This window comes from Drosophila biarmipes, chromosome 3L (assembly GCF_025231255.1).
Source record: "Drosophila biarmipes strain raj3 chromosome 3L, RU_DBia_V1.1, whole genome shotgun sequence".
In the NCBI taxonomy this organism is placed as follows: domain Eukaryota; kingdom Metazoa; phylum Arthropoda; class Insecta; order Diptera; family Drosophilidae; genus Drosophila; species Drosophila biarmipes.
In genome coordinates, this window is record NC_066613.1 from 13,037,221 (window position 1) to 13,053,814 (window position 16,594).

The 16,594-nt window shown below is 40.5% G+C and overlaps 3 protein-coding genes across 4 annotated transcripts; 2 read left to right on the plus strand and 1 right to left on the minus strand.

The window, feature by feature from the left end:
• Positions 1-815: 815 nt before the first annotated feature.
• On the minus strand, positions 816-3,329 carry LOC108028786 (syntaxin-7). Its single transcript, XM_017100766.3, has 6 exons — positions 3,144-3,329; positions 2,765-2,972; positions 2,626-2,695; positions 1,915-2,059; positions 1,415-1,837; positions 816-1,356 (listed from the first exon to the last, which is right to left on the minus strand). The coding sequence occupies exons 2-6, from the start codon at positions 2,913-2,915 to the stop codon at positions 1,261-1,263; spliced, it is 885 nt and encodes a 294-aa protein (XP_016956255.1). The 5' UTR covers positions 2,916-2,972; positions 3,144-3,329; the 3' UTR covers positions 816-1,260.
• Positions 3,330-4,448: 1,119 nt separating this feature from the next.
• On the plus strand, positions 4,449-7,395 carry LOC108028075 (alkaline phosphatase). Its single transcript, XM_017099715.3, has 4 exons — positions 4,449-4,576; positions 5,208-5,467; positions 5,937-7,041; positions 7,107-7,395. Exons 1-4 carry the CDS (start codon positions 4,501-4,503, stop codon positions 7,235-7,237), a joined length of 1,572 nt encoding a protein of 523 aa, XP_016955204.1. The 5' UTR covers positions 4,449-4,500; the 3' UTR covers positions 7,238-7,395.
• A 635-nt stretch (positions 7,396-8,030) lies between these two features.
• Positions 8,031-16,414, plus strand: LOC108028001 (uncharacterized). Of its 2 annotated transcripts, none has more exons than XM_050886309.1 (3): positions 8,031-8,199; positions 13,756-14,508; positions 14,568-16,414. In XM_050886309.1, exons 2-3 carry the CDS (start codon positions 13,903-13,905, stop codon positions 16,068-16,070), a joined length of 2,109 nt encoding a protein of 702 aa, XP_050742266.1. In that variant the 5' UTR covers positions 8,031-8,199; positions 13,756-13,902; the 3' UTR covers positions 16,071-16,414. The 2 variants fall into 2 exon arrangements, with proteins under 2 accessions (XP_050742266.1, XP_050742267.1); XM_050886310.1 differs by having other exon boundaries at positions 8,050-8,073.
• The last annotated feature ends 180 nt before the right edge of the window (positions 16,415-16,594 follow it).

Here is a 16,594-nt window from a genome sequence, read left to right on the forward strand (position 1 = left end):
ATAAAAACAAATACCATTGTTTCTATATGTTAGCGATTACAATGAACAATATCCTTTCCTACCACCCTAAATATCCATATCATTTGTTAATAACACATTTTGTATTTCAATAAAATTCCACTTCTTTAGATTACTCAATATACCCCGTCTATCAAAGGGCAGAGAACCGAATCGTCTTGGGCCAGAAATAACTGGATGACTCGGCGGGAAATGATTGTTGGCGAGCCCCGGGGCGAGTTAGAGAAGGAAATGAGCTGCACTTAAATGCATGCGAGAAAACCACTCGATGCCAACAAGTGGATAAGAAGCCACCACACAAATGATGCCCAAACGAACTATCAATGTCAGTGAATTGGCAAAAAATTTAAACTCAATTTGTATGCAGGCCAGCGGAGCTGGAATCCGAAGTGTGGAAGATGGAGTCCGGCCACGAGGAAACCCTTTTGGCCGCGGCTGTGCTGACACACCTCAACGATGCAGCGCGCTGAAGTGGGTCCAGGTCTGCTGCGGCATTAATGTGCCCGAGTGTGCGCTGAACACCCAGTCGGATTGGTTTTGGAATTGGGATCTCGAGATCGGGACCAAAGTCGGAGTCAGGGTCGGGGGTCCAGCTCCTAAGCCGCTAAAGCATGCGTAACAATGGCCAACACGAAATCTTAATGATCGCCAAGCCAAGGAGGAGTCGATGACCAGGCACATTTGCCCGTGCCCAAAAGAGCTGGCGAGTTCCATTCATTGATTCATTCAGGTCGGGCCCTAAATGAAGTGCTCCAAGTGTTTTCAACGCACGCAGGATCGCTGCGATGATACACATATCGATTTTCATGTTTATTATTTCGTTTTTCGTACATGTGTGTATGCCATCGTATATGCCTTCCACTGCCTCTTAAGTCTACAATACAATACAAAGCGCTGGCAAATGAGTTTCGGAACATAATTAGAATTTGCAGCCAACAGTTGTTAATCATAATCAATATACAGGGTGCGTAATAATAAAAGTAGTACATATAAAATAGAAGATAATTTTTAAAGCGAATATAACATATGCGCGTGCTGGTGAATACTCCTGGAAACACCCAATCTTTGCCTTCGAGTTCCTCGATTTCAAGCCAGTATGGGAAGTTGGTTTAAGGATTGAAGCCACAATCTCGCCTAAGGTCCAAAGGAGTGGGTGGGGAACGGGGGTTAGGGGCCTGCATGCGGCAACTCTTGTCTTTTCACAACAATTTACTAGTTTGGTTTGAATGATTCGAAATCGGCTTAGTTATTGAACTGAAAGACGAGTATCAAGATGATGGCCAACAGCACGGCGCTCAGGATGCCCACCAGGATCAACTTCTTCTTGCGCACTTTGTTCTGAAATATGTTGTCAATTATTTAATGAACTCCTTGAAGGTAGTACTGAAGTACCCACCCTGTATGAGCTGGCCTTGCGCAGATTATCCGTTCCCTGTGATACGAAAATGCTTGTCTGCTCCACCTGCGACTCTATGGAGTCCACCGTCAGTCCCTGCTCGTAGACCAGGGCGCCCAGCTTCTTGTAGATCTCGTTCACGCCCACAATATTGCTCTCCAGCTCCCGGATGACCTGCTCCTGCTCCTCCAGTGCCTGCAGGTCCACCTGCTCCTGCATCTGAGCCTGCTGCTGTTGTTGCTGTTGGTTTGATTTGCGGTTGAAGAAGTTGTCCTCGAAGAAGGAGTTGTTATCCTGCTGACTGGCGCTGCTGTTGGAGCTGCCGGTGCGCGAGGAGCCGGGTGGACGGGCGATGTTGTAGCTATCTCCGCGCGCCTGCCGCAACGCCGTCTTCTCTATGTCCGCCGTCTTGCGCTGGACAGCCTAAAAATACCAATCGATAAACATTCGAGAGCGTGAGTCACAAAGGCTTTTGCTTATCTGCGAAAAGAAAAACAAACCTGGAAGGCGGTCAGTGCCGCCGTGAACTCGTCGACCAGCCTGTCCCGCTGGATCTTCAGGTGGCGCTCCTTGCACTTGTCCACCTCGTTGATTTGATTGTTTGTGTCGGTCACCAGCTGGTTGGTGTAGGTCATTATTTGGTGGCTGATGGGGGAAGGGATTGTTTTGTTAAGCATACTCTATGAATAGATTTGATGGGTGAATCATAGTAGGGTGTTCGAGCTTTGATTGAATTTGATTTGCGATAAATTTAATTAATTATGCTTTCGCAAAAACGCAATAGGTCGACTTTTCTTGGCCTTTCTTTAATTGACGAAGACTTCTTTATGACTTTTGCATGGATTTATATTACCTATTATCTTGCCATCAAAAGAAATATTATGAATTGAACAAATATGACAAAAATCCGAAGCTTGTTATCTTCTACATATTTTCTTTCTGCATTTAATAAATAGGAAATGATCAAAGAATGCTCATTTTCTTTCAATAGAGAAGATATACGGAATAATTAATAATCTGTTTGATCTTTAAGGTGATATTCGTGGAAATATAACCTTGGTAATCAGTGAAACGTGATTGTTTTAAAGGTATTAAGTTGAAGATTATAAAAGAAATTATTTCCCCGACTGATGTTATTATGAACCATGTATGGGAATTTGAAAGAATGCCAAGGCAAAAGATCAAAAGCAGATCGGTATGCCATATCTTACAGCTGCTTCTTGAGTTCCGGGGAATCCTGGGGCGTGTTCAGTTGATTGACCATGCGCTGCATTGTTGACACTGCGGAGCAGCAAAGGCACAGATAAGATTAGTCATAGGCGAAAGTTGGCAAGTGTGGGGAGCACTCACCGTTCTGCTGGACCTTCTGGATGCTGGTGGCTATGATCTGGGCCAGTCTTTGGAAATCTATTTCGCTGAGGCCACCTCCTCCTCCGCCTCCGCCGCCCCCTCCTCCGCCACCATGGCCATTCAGGCCATTCTCCATATGCTGCAAGTCCATGCTTTCGTAGGCAGACACTTTGCTGACCTTCAAGTTATAGCTGACGACAAGTTATTCCTGGAAAGGGGCAGACAATCGAATTAGCTGGCCCACTTATATCACATTCGCTTTTTATGCGTCTCAGCCAGGTTCTGTTTGCCCGTTTGTTTGTTAGCCCGTCTGTCTGTTTGTCGAGATGTTTGTGATCCAGTTTGCGATGATTCCCTTTGTTTGCTGCCCACCACCCACCTTTGTGCTTGCCCTTGCTGCCCCTTCGGTGACCTTCGCTATTGGCCTTGACCCAATAGCATCTCCTTTGCACTTTTATACGCGTTGCACTGCTCTTAATTTGTGGAATTTAGGCCGTTGAAAGTTCGCCAAACTGCAATTTTATTTAGTTTTTTACAACAATTGGAAAGGAACTGCCAACTCGGGGGAAAGCCACTGGGGATTAGCACCTAAAACTGCCAAAACGCGTTTGTGGTGAGTGGTGACTTTGCAATACTTCCTTGGTGCACCTAACAGCACTGAAAAACATATCGATATATGGCGCGGGATTTGAAAAACTAACGTTTAATTATCTGTGTAGAATCCAAAAAATATGAATATTTTTAAGTTATATCTAAACCTAAATATTTATTCTAGGCCTTAATATTCCAAACCAGTTTTTTCTAAAAAGACTTTCTGACAGTACTCTTAAAGTCTATTTTACATATGAATTTACAAGTTAATTAAGAAGGAAATTTACGAGTTCAATAAAAAACCGTTTCGAATTCATAAAAACCAAAATATGATTATTTGTTGAACTGGCTTCTATATTTAAACCTTCCACGGACACACATATATTTATTTATGCGTATATATACATTAAAAGTAGCACCAATTATTTAAAATTCACAATAAAAACTTTTTTTAAAATGACTATGCACATTTTGTTATGTCTACTCTATATTGATTAAAACCGGGATAAGATCTTTTTGGCCCAACCTGTTTTGCTAAATAAAAAGTTAATGTGGTTTTTTTTCTATAAGAAAGTCAAAACATCCATTAAACAACTTCGACTCAAAATTGTACTAACTTTTCTCACTTACAAACCAGTCGATACCAAAACTGGTAGACCAATTAGGTGCAACCTGTTTATAATAACAAAAGAAGGAGACATTTGCCATAAATGTTTGTATTCAGCTAAATAAAATATTAATTGTTCAAAGTCAGAATAAGTATCCGGTGTTAGAGGGGGTTAATGAACCTTCGAAATATTTAAATGAATTCGGGAGCCCCTGCATTCACTAATTACATCACCTCCAACAGCGATGGACGAAATTATGCAAATGACATGTGCAGCAAACCTGATTTTAAAGAGAGAAAATTAAGAAAAGGGCATTTAGCTCTTTAAGCCCGAAATTCCAGCTGATAAGTTCATAAGAAGCTTTCTAATACAGGGGCGGGTTTTAATTTATTGTCCCAGCGCTTCGGTAATTTGTCTCGCCTTTTTGGAGCCCCGTTTTTCGGGGACCGTATAAATACGACTTCAGTTCCGAAATGCGGCTTAGTCGATCCGTAGACCTCCGATCGGTCGAAAGTTAGTTCATCAAAATTCCGTGCGATGCCTGCTCTCCGGTTCTTTCTGGTTCTCGCCCTCCAGCTCACGGCGTGTAGCAGTCAGTACAAATATGGGCCAGGTGCGTGACGACAAGATCGAGATCAAGATCGGGCCCAAAATATACAAAAAAAGAGTGAGAGTGCGCCGAGCAAACTCAAAACATATGCAGAATTGATTAATCAAGTGCTAAACGGCATATAAAGGCGTCAGCGAAATAAATTAAGTGCAATATTTGACACACTCCGACAGAGATATCAAATACCAATTTTGGGAACACCACGGAATATTTAGAATAAGCTCAAAGTATAATATTTAAAACATTATTTGAATTGGTTTTTATTCACGTAGATGCATGTTTTAATCAATTCCCAATTAAAAGAAAGTGATTTCCCTTTTTAATGATCCATTCGAAAGTGGAGTTCAAAACAATGGCTATTGTGCTCAGGTCTTTTTTGTAAAACAACAGATGTGCTCGGAATTGATAAATTCTTGGGGTTGTACTTGAAAGTACTTGGATATCAGCTTAATCTCGTAACAAAAAATGTTTCAGCCGGTATACCAGTTTTATGTTTCATTAATATTTAATTTAAATATTTTTATATAAATTCAAATATGTCTTAATAAAAATGGAAAGATAAAAGTTGAATTTATAAAGGGGGGTCCCAAAACGGAAGCTTTATGGTATCAATCCTAATGTTTTCCCATTTCAGAGCAAACTTGGGACCTAGACTCCATCTCCGAGTTGAAAAGCAAGGAGTTCTGGTTCCACGATGCCCAACGCACGCTCTACGAGAAGCTGTCCACGCCTCCAAATCAGTACCGGGCCAAGAATGTGATCTTCTTCCTGGGCGACGGAATGTCCGTGCCCACCGTAACCGCCGGAAGGATCTTCGATGGACAGCTGCGTGGCGTGGTGGGCGAAAGGAATCGTCTGGAATTCGAGAAGTTCAACTACGTGGGTCTCTCAAAGGTGGGTGTTCCTAGTTTGCAAATAATAGAAAGCCGCTTGCAATTAAAAGTGGCACACACCTCCTCGTAAATTATAGGCAAAAACCGAAAGAAGAGCGCTAATTATTTTGTTTTGCTTAGCTATATATTTTTAGAAATATATTGTCAAAAAATGATAATGATAAAGCCACATACCACACCGTTAAATACATATTAATACGTAATACTTGTTTGGATACAATTTATTATTATTTTCGACCCTTAACTTTTTCGATTCTGGCAACTTTTTTTAAGTTTATTTAAGTTATTAAGAAAGTTAAGTTATTATAAAAGTAATTAGAAAATAAAAAAGTTGACGTAGGATAAAAAGTGTCTTATCAACAGTCAGAAAATCATGTGTTAAACTAACAAATTGCTAATTAATTTAGTATATCTGTGAATGAACGTGCCAAAACTATTAGTGACTGATTAATCTCCTACCTCCATTCCAGACCTATTGCGTCAATAAACAGGTGGCCGACTCTGCCTGCACAGCCTCGGCTTATCTATCCGGGATTAAGGCGAACTACCTGACCATCGGAGTGACCGCCGATGTGGAGTTGAACGACTGCAGGGCATCCAGATTGCCGCAGAACCGCCTGTCCTCCATTGCCGCCTGGGCGATCAAGGGGAGAAAGTCCGCGGGGTTGGTGACCACCACGCGGGTGACCCATGCCAGTCCCGCCGGAGTTTATGCACACACCTCAAACCGGGACTTCGAGAGCGACTTGGATGTCACCAAGTTTGGCCAGAACCCCGGAAATTGTCCGGACATAGCCCAGCAGTTGATAGACGGAGAGGTGGGCAAGCGACTGCGGGTGGTGATGGGTGGCGGAACCATCAAGTTCCTGCCCAACACAACGGCGGATGTGTACGGCAACAGGGGTCAGCGGTTGGATGGCAGGAACCTCATCGAGGAGTGGCAGCAGACCAAGCCCGGCAATGCCCGGGTGGTATTCAATAGAACTGAGCTCCTACAGAATGATCCCGAGAGTACGGACTTCCTTCTGGGACTTTTCAATGCCTCCCACTTGGCCTATCACATGGACGACAGTGTGGACACGCCCACTCTGCCGGAGATGACAGCGGCGGCCATCAAAGTGCTCTCACGGGATCCCAATGGATATTTCCTGTTCGTGGAAGGCGGCCGGATCGATCATGCCCACCACGAGACCAAGGCCAAGAAGGCTCTGGACGAAACGGTCCAGTTTGCGGATGCTGTGCGGGAGGCGCGGCAGCTGACGAATCCTTGGGACACCCTGATCGTGGTGAGTGCGGATCACGGACACACGGTGACCATCAGTGGCTATCCGGATGTGAACAACAGCATTGTGGGTCTGAACTCGGAGCTGAGCAATGTGGACCAGTTGCCCTACACGACCATATCCTACGCGAATGGTCCGGCCTACGAGAGGTTCTACAAGTCGACGGATGGAAAGGTGGAGCGCGTAGACCTCAGGACCCTGGACTTCTCCAATGCGAATGCTGTGTATCCGCATGGAGCGCCCATGACCGAGGAGACCCATGGCGGTGGCGATGTGGCAGTCTATGCCCATGGTAGGTTAAAGGTTTAGTTTTGGAAATAAATTTAATCTGTATATTTTATGTAATATCCTTCACAGGACCATGGTCTCACCTCTTTACTGGAGTTTACGAGCAGAACACCTTGCCGCATTTAATGGGCTTCGCCTCTTGTCTCGGTCCTGGAATTACTTATTGCGACTTACAGCCCAAGGCGAGATACAATCCTTAGGCAATTATTTAAGGACACAAAACATTAACTAACATTAGTTTAAATTGAAAAACTGTTTAGCAAAAATACAAACCTAAAAGTTAGAATGTAGTTGTATTCGGTTATATTGTATTTTCTTTCTAGAATAAATTATATTTTAAATTTATAGAGTCAAGCAATTTTCAACAAGCAACATTTGTATTATTAGCATTTTATATATTAGCTGGAGGGGTTTTTTTTAGTACAACATATAACTATTTATTAACGTTGATCAACCAACTTAATGGTTATAAAACGTTGAGTATAACAATATGGAGCGAACAATTAACATGCATACATAATTGATTGGTGTGTAACAATTTTTGTAACAATTTACCAAAAATAATTTTATAACTTTAGGACTCGAGTGACTCTTATAGCTGGTGGGTAGATGGTGGCTGGTAAATTTAAAATGTCATCAGTGTCATGTCACGTAACGAGTTTTGAGGAAGAATACAAATTTCATAAAATAATTTAAATAACACCTGTTGGAAATTTTAAATCGAGTGCTTTGATCGACTTCATTTCTTTTTTACTTGGTTTTAGCACGTTTTTAAGTTAACTTGTTGCATTCTAAAAATATTCTATATTTTTTTATTTAAAAAAACGTATTTTGAATCGAAATCGAATCGTCACTCGAGGAGGGTGTCTCCGCTTGTCTGGTGGGTGTATCCGCTATTTCTGCAATTCCGCGGTGAGGTCAATTTAGGCGGTCCTCGTACGGTAATACTAATATCCGCACCGGTAAAACAAACTGAAACAAAGTGCGTATTGCTTTTCGCGTGCTGACTGTTGCATGCAACGGAGGTGTTTGAGCAGTGTGTGATACCGATTTTTACTTATTCTGTTTTTTTTCAAAACAAAAATATAACGTAATATATACGTTTAATACCTTTTATAAATATTTGTCTGTTGTTATTGGTTAAATAAACAATCAATTACGGGTAAAGTTACTCCAAGAAAAATGGCCTCCTCCGAGGCCAAGGGTAAAAACCCTTATTCGGAGCTGAGCAACGTTAAAAGGCCGAAATTATCGCCCTTAAATAAAAAGAAAAAACCTACGGATAACAATTTAGTAGAATCGGAAAGCGAAGAAGTTGTGATGAAAGAAGTCATTGACCCTGTAAGTCATCCGAGTCCAACCAGCCAAGTAAGTGGTAAAGCTATAACGGATCCTGCTAGCAAAGAAGAGAAGAGAGAAAGTGGAAATTTGGAAAACAACGGATACTCGTACAGCAGCGCTCACAAGGGACCCTTTGTGGTCTACATAGACAAAATTGGTGAAACCAATGGCGAAAACCGACCTAGAAGAGTTCCTATAAATCCTCTTGAACTAAATGCTGTCCTGCTAAAATTAAATATTAAAGATATAATTTCAGTAAATAAGATTGGTTATGGGCGCTGCAAGGCTGAGTGCAAGTCAGCAACGGCAGCTAATAGCATCCTGTCCTCAAATCTTAAAAGTAATGGTTACGAACCTAAAATTCTTAAGCATTTCATTTTTAAAATGGGTATTATTTTTAATATTCCGACAAAATTTTCCGACTCTGAACTTAAGGAGTACATTTCTTCTCCAGTACCTATTCAAGAAATAATTCGTGTGAAGACTAAGGACCGAGACAATAAAGATATTTTTATTAACACTCCTAGGGTTAAGATTCTTTTTAAAGGTACTCAAATTCCCAACGAGATTGTCTTCCTGTACACCAAAATTAATGTTAGTCCATATGTTCCTTTTAGTCAATGTTTTCGTTGTTTTAGATTTAATCACTTTGCTCAGCATTGTAAACAAACTGAACAAAAATGCAGTAAATGTTCTCTTTCGCATTCAAGAGAACAACAATGTAATCAACTCGTTTGTGCCAACTGCAAACAAAATCACCCAGCCACCTCTCTTGAGTGCCCTGCTCGTAAGAGAGCGTACGCTATCCAGAAATGTATGACTATTGAGAATTTATCACGAAATGAAACGAAGATTAGGTACCCCTCTCTCTTCCAAATTTTAGATGAAGTCGACACCAACGACTTAACCCACTTCCCCCAGCCAACATGGCAAAGAAAATCTGCCAATCCAGTGTTACAAAATAATACCAAAATAGCTACCCAACAAATATTTGCACAAAACCCTTTTAATAAGGTTGTTAAGAACTCTCTTAACAAGAAAAACGAAGATAAAAATTCACGCGACACTATGATCAGCTGGAAAGCTGCTCTTTATGAACATGAGTACACTCCAAACGAAAAGTTTTCTCTCATTCATTCTAATCCACCTAGTTCCTCACCCTCTAGTCAACCTTTTTTAGACAATCCAGCTCTTGAAGCTGCGGAGAATAGCTTAAATCAATTAGCTTCTGAAATATCCTCATTTCTAGTCAACGAAACAACCAATTTAGTACCTGAATCAAGAAACTTTTTAGAGAATTTAAGAAACAGAATAGCACTTACAAACTCAAAAATTGATTTGTTCAAAATTAATCAACTTGTTTAATTTTGAATAATAACTTTTTTATTTATTTATTTATCTATTTACTTATTTTTCTGATTTTTTTTTTTTTTTTTTTTTTTTTTTTTTTCTGTTAAATTAATTGTTTTTTATTTATTCGTTTTTCTTTTCTCTTTCATTTGTCTATCTGTTTTCATTTGAAAATAAAACATAAAGTTATATTATTTAAATGACAATAAAAATCCTACAGTATAATATTCAGAGCTTAACTGCTAATAATAACAAACAATTACTAGAATTATTCTTAGTAAACAATAACATAGACATAGCAATTTTATCAGAGATATGGATTTCCAATAATTCCATGTGTAGCTTGGCAAATTATAATTTTGTATGTAAGCCGCGTAACGATGGTTATGGAGGCGTTGGAATTTACTTAAAAAAACACATACGCTTTAAACAAATCAACTGTGATATTAGCTTAGAAGTCATTGGTATCCGTACAATTAACCTAAGAAATAATATTAATATTTTCAGTGTCTATGCTGCTCCCAGCACAGACATTAATTCTTTTCAACAAGGCTGCGATGATCTATTTACTATTGCTGCTCAATCGAGTGGTCTAACTGTCATAGGTGGTGACTTCAATGCCAAATCCAGCATTTGGGGTAATAATACTCAAGATGTCAGAGGCGGTATTTTAGAAAATTCCCTCTTACACTCCGGTTTCTTTTGCCTTAACAACGGCTCTCCAACTTACTCCCATAACCCATCCTATACTTCAACACTCGATCTCACTTTCATTAATAGTAGCAATCTTTGTTCTAACTGGTCCTCAATAAATTCTAAAATATCAAATAGCAATCATTTCCCAATCTTAATTGAAATAGACCAAATTTCTGCTTCGACTAATATTATTAAATTTAACCATAATAAAATAATCAAAGACTTTTCCAAAATTCAAATTACAACGTTAGATAGCATTTCCAACTTATCCCAAACAATACACTGTAATAATTCAATTAAAATAAATACAAACAATAGATATGTTCCAAAAAAGTATTGGGACGAGGTATGTGAAAAATTGTTTAGATTAAGAAACGCGTGCAGACAAAAATATTTTAAATCCAAACTACAATCTGATGCTATTGCCTATATTAACAGTAATAAAAAACTTAACAACTATTATTATAAAATGAGAAAAGAAAACCTCAATAAGCTAGCAGAAGACATTTCTAACCCCTCTTCTCTGAAAGATATGTGGAACAAAATCAAAAATCTTAAACTTTTTAAACAAATTAAACCGTCAAACAGTGCAATATCTGACTCAGAACATAGAGATTTTCTCAATCAAATAGCCACAGCTCCCAACACTGCGATGTGTCCTGACGTATCTTTTTCTCCTGATCTGCTTTATAGATATACCAACTCTAATTTCTCAGCGCGTGAACTTCTTGACTTCCTTAACTCTCGTAACCCAGACTCGGCTAAGGGTCTTGACAACATTTCATACAGAATGCTTCTATCTCTACCCTTAAGTCAAATAGAAAAACTGGTATCCCTGCTAAACATTACTTTAGACAATGGGTTTATTCCAGATCAGTGGCGGAAAATAAGGGTTATACCTGTTCCCAAAAAAAATCTAGACTCTTCAATTATTACCAACAACAGACCTATCTGCCTTCTAAGTGTGACTTTTAAGTGCTTAGAAGGTTTGATTAAATTGCGGATGGAAGAGTACATTAATAAAAATAAAATTCTGCCACCAAGATCCTATGCGTTCAGAAAAAACCATTCTACTGCCCAATGCATCAACGATGTAATAAATAACATAGCCAACCTAAAAGCTCGTGGTTTCCACGTTACCGCAGCGGTTTTAGACTTAAGTAAAGCCTTTGATGCCGTCAATATCCCTATTCTGGGTAGCAAATTAGTTAGTTTGGGTTTCGACCACAATCATATTTATTTCATTATAAACTTCCTTAGTAAAAGAGTTCTCACTATGGGTACTGCAGAGATAACTGTAAACAAAGGAGTTAGTCAAGGTAGTTGTCTGAGTCCAATCCTCTTTAATTTATATACAGCTGAGCTTCACAGCTTAAGTAATGACCATGACAGTATTCTGTTCCAGTACGCTGACGACTTCTTTCTAGTCTGTTATGACAAAGTCTTTTCGATGGCTGAAGAGAAATTAGAACAAAAAGTAAATAGGTTTATGGAACTGTGCAATATTAATAATCTTACTTTTAATCCAGACAAATCAGCCACCATTCATTTTAATCTAAGAAAAAAACCTTTAAGTATCTTGTGCAATAATATTATTTTAAAAAATGTAAATAGTATAAATTATTTAGGTAGAGTCATAAGTTCAAACAACTCGTCTGTTCAGCATGTAAATAAAACGATCTCTAAATCGAATCAAACGAATATGTTTATTCAAATGCTCAGTGGTTGCCGCTTCGGAGTACATCCAAGCAAGTCACTACTCTTTTATAAAGCATTTATTAGAACTAGATATGAATACGCCTGCTCCTCTTTTTCAAACATATCAAAATCAGTACAAAACAATATAAATAAGCATGCTAATTTCCACCTTAGAAAGGCCTTAGGACTTATTAAATCGACTCCAATTAATATTATTTATAATCTTGCAGCTGAACTTCCTCCAGCTTATAGGATTAAATTCGCTACAGCGAAGGAGTTGGCCAAAACGTTCGCTCATGGACTACCATCTGCGTCGCTTCTGTCAAACTCCTTTGTAGCCAAAAATACTAGTTACAGTAGAATTTATGCTGAATTTAAAAATATCCTGGATAGTATTGCTCCTATTTGTCCTTACTCTCTGTCCACACGCAAGATTTCAGTTGACACAAATTTCTTTAAAGGTACTTGTACAAATAAAAAAATGGCAAACGAGACTATAATTCTCTCTTTATTTAAAGAAAAAATAAGAAGTTTAACCTCAAAAAATATGGAAATCATCTTCACGGATGGTTCTGTGTCGGAAAATTTTACAGGAGGTGCCTTTGTCCACTTAAATTCCAATTCGATAAAAAGTTTCTACACCGACAAAAAACTATCGTCGCTGACTGCTGAACTCACAGCCCTAGAAAAAGCCATTGACTTCGGTATTTCAAAAAAGTTCTCCAAAATAGCAATTTTAACTGACAGTCTTGGTGCCATCCAGACAATAAAGAACACGAACTCCAAAAACTGCATCTCTCAATGCATTCTGAAAAAAGTCATAAACAACCCAACCCTGCTATCCATAGAATTTCACCACATTCCAAGCCATTCCAATATTTGGGAAAACGATCTCGCAGATACAGCGGCTAAAAATGCTAAAATTAACGGCTCTTTCGCACCCGTCAGATGGACCCTTAAGGACGCAATCAATCATATGTTCGCGCAAATAAAACAAGACTGGGAGCGTGAATACAGTCTGTTCTCATTAGAGCGTAACAAGGGTTACTCTCTCCTCTCACCATATACCACTTCCAAGCCTTGGTTTAAAAACAAAGAACACCTATTCAACCGTATAGAAACGAAGACTCTAAACAGAATCTTAAGCGGACATGCTTTTGACAAATACACACTTTCCAAAATGAAAGTCTACGATAACGCCCTATGCGATTCGTGTAACGTTAATGAAGACATTTCGCATATTTTGTTAAATTGCTCAAAATATACACCAACAAGACAAAATTATCCAACACTACTTAAATATAACGATATCTATCGTTTACTTGGAAATGAACCAATTGAAAATTGGACATCGATTACCAGTTTCATTCGAGCTGCTAATATTAATATCTAATACAACACACTCCACACTGCTCATTTAACACACTATAACACCATCCACGCTTATACCAACTCACAAAATCTCAAAATTAAAATTTCTCACACATATTGATAACATTTTCATCGCTTATCGTTCATCGTCATCGCTCATCGTTCATTGTCATCATAACATCACCAGAAACTACTGCACGATATTTACATAGCTGTCCATTAAATTTTGTTTTTCTTGAAATTTAATTTCATACATTGGCAGTGGCGTTAACCCGTTCCAACGGGGCGGCCAAATAATTCTTCCCTCTTCACGGAAGGAAGTAACTTAATATTTAAAAAAAAAAAAAAAAAAAGTGCGTATTGAATAATTGCGAAATCGTAGCGTAATTTCATAAGTTTACGCGATTGGATGTCAACCACGAGAGCCGAGAGTTTCCCGCCAAAAGCCGAACCGTCTTCTGGAGTACCTGTTCCAACAGTATCGGACATTGAAATGGAAGATCCGGATTCGAATGAAGGAAACAAAGCACTACCGGAAATGGCAATAAATACGAATACGGATGCTAAGCCAGCCTCCAAATCTGATGCTAGGTCAGTTGCCAAATCGGCTAGCAAGGCGTCGTCAAGATCCTCCCCAGAGCCGGAGCAACATGTTCCGGAGAGGAGGGAGCGCCGCAGAAAGTCCAAGGAACGGCCCGCTCCGCCGACAGCGCCTCCCCAGAAACTGAACTGGAAGTTTAACCTGCGCATCCTGATCTCAAACCTGTACATGAAGAGCGAGGATCGTCTGCCGGGAGCCTGTGTGCCCAAGTGTCTGCACAATGCCACACAGTGTACGGAAAGGCACCGCTGCTCCATGCTCCCGGATGCCCCTAATTTTACGGCAGTGCAGGCCCTGCGGACCACATTGCATGGCCAGCACTACGATACCTTCCTTGACATCCTGGAGATGATGGTGCTGCAGTGCGTCTACCCGGGCGAAGGTGTCCTTGACAGACTTATAGACATGGCCATGGTTGGATATTCATATTCCTGTTTTTTATATTCAATAATCAACTAATGCTCCCTTTGCAGATCCTAATTGCCAAGGAGATGAGCGTCAAGGAGCTGGGCGACACCTACAACAAGCTGATACGCACCTTCTTCCTGCTGGTCGACGCCTTTCCTCCCTGCTGGACGGCCCTACGTCCCTACTACCTGAATTTCCTGGGCGTCAGGAATCCCGCCCTGCGTGATGTGCGTTCCAAAGATTCCCCGCAGAAGCTGCAGTTCTACTTGAATCTCCTAGAGGAGACCCTTGCCCAATGCACCGATGAGGAGATACAAGAAAACACCAAGTTCTACGAGAAGTTCGTGTTCAATTTTTCGGAGGAGGAGGATGCCAATATGTCGCAGGAGACCGTCTTTTTGCGGCATGTCCAGGAGTACGACTGGCTTAGTGGCAAGCTCTGCCTGGACGACTTTAACAGAATGTCACCTGCAGTCCGTCTGGCTCGGGTGTGTGATGTGCTGAACATGCTGACCTGGGTGCTGGAAATGGAGTTTCTCTCCTGGCTAGATCACAATAGGCTGCGGCAGTCGGAGTCCGAGATGTTCCAGGAAGACTCCCAGCCATTTGCAGCGATTGTGTTTGGGATGTCTGCTAGTACGCGGCTCACGGACATCGTCAAGCAAGTCATGAAGCTGTATGGGCAGGCTGCGGCCAAATCCATGTACCCAGAACGCCAGAGGATTCTCCAGCGCCTTATTTCCCTCGTCATAGAAGTTAGCAACACAGCAGAGCTGAAGTACGTGGACAATGCTGTGATTTATCCGAATCTGGGCGTCCAGACCCGCCAGCTCATTGCAGACTTCTTCAACATCTTCAAGTCTCAGAATGCTAAGCACATTGACACCTACTTGAAGACCATTCCGCAGCTGGATCTCACATACCTTCGCTACGAGTTTACCGACCACTTTCTGCAGCTCTTCCACTTTCCCAAAAAGCTACCCTTTGGCCCGGAGAAGGTGGTCAAAGAGTTCACCGACTGTCATTGGCTAAATTATAAACCAAAAAGCGAGATTGGGAATAACAGCGACACTCAATTGTGCCGCGAGGATTACTTGGGATTACTACTCAACGCCCTTAAGGACTTTGACAAGTGGCTAAACCTCGGTGGATTCTGGAAATTCCTGAAGAGAAAGGAGCATGTGCAGCCGTTGACCACGAGGACCAGTAGTCCACTAGCCACCCCAGTGGGGGTGAGAACAGGTGACACAGGCGTGGTCTTTATGCTGGACGAGATGGACGAGGAGAAGCTTACCTGGAAAAAGCGAATGAATGAGAAGGTGGTCAAAGGTCGGCCCAAGGTGAATCTGCCAGTGGCCAGGATCAATGTGGCCAAGATGTGCGTTCGCTATGGGGAGGATGTGCGACAGCTGAGATTCCTGCGACGACTGCTGCAGAGCCAGGACCAAAAGGAGGTCGACGTATCCGATTGGCTGATCTATCTGAACAGTTTCCTGGGCGATGACGAGCCCATATCGCAACCGGACTGTGCATCTGCCTCTGCATCCACAGCATCAAGTGATGACTAGGTTCCCCAGTATTATAAGCCTATATCCTAAGCTCAACGATGATTTAAGTCCTACTAATCCGAAAGTTTAATTTATTTTTGATTTTCCTAAGCTCATCGAGAACGCGCTCAGCGTTTGGAATGAATTCCATTTGAGATTATGTTATCTAATATTTAATGAGGTTTCAAATAAGAATGCATTTGATTCATTGCCATTTGTCATAGTTTTCGTTTCTGTATTTCTCCATTGCAAATATATATTTATGCTGTAACTAAATACACAATTACGTACACATTTACATATAAATACAGCTACTGCGCATGTACATACATAATTAATAAATATATATGTGTATAATTATACAATATTATCGCGATTTGTTTTTAAGCCTTTTGCTTGCTTGTTTTTTATGCAGTTCCTCATCCATCTGCCACCTCGATTTGCCTAACGTTTCTGTCTTTGTTCATTGTATGTCTAAATTCTTTGCAGTTTTACATTTTACACACTCAACTATCATTAATTTAGGCTCTTAAATGCTAATCTCA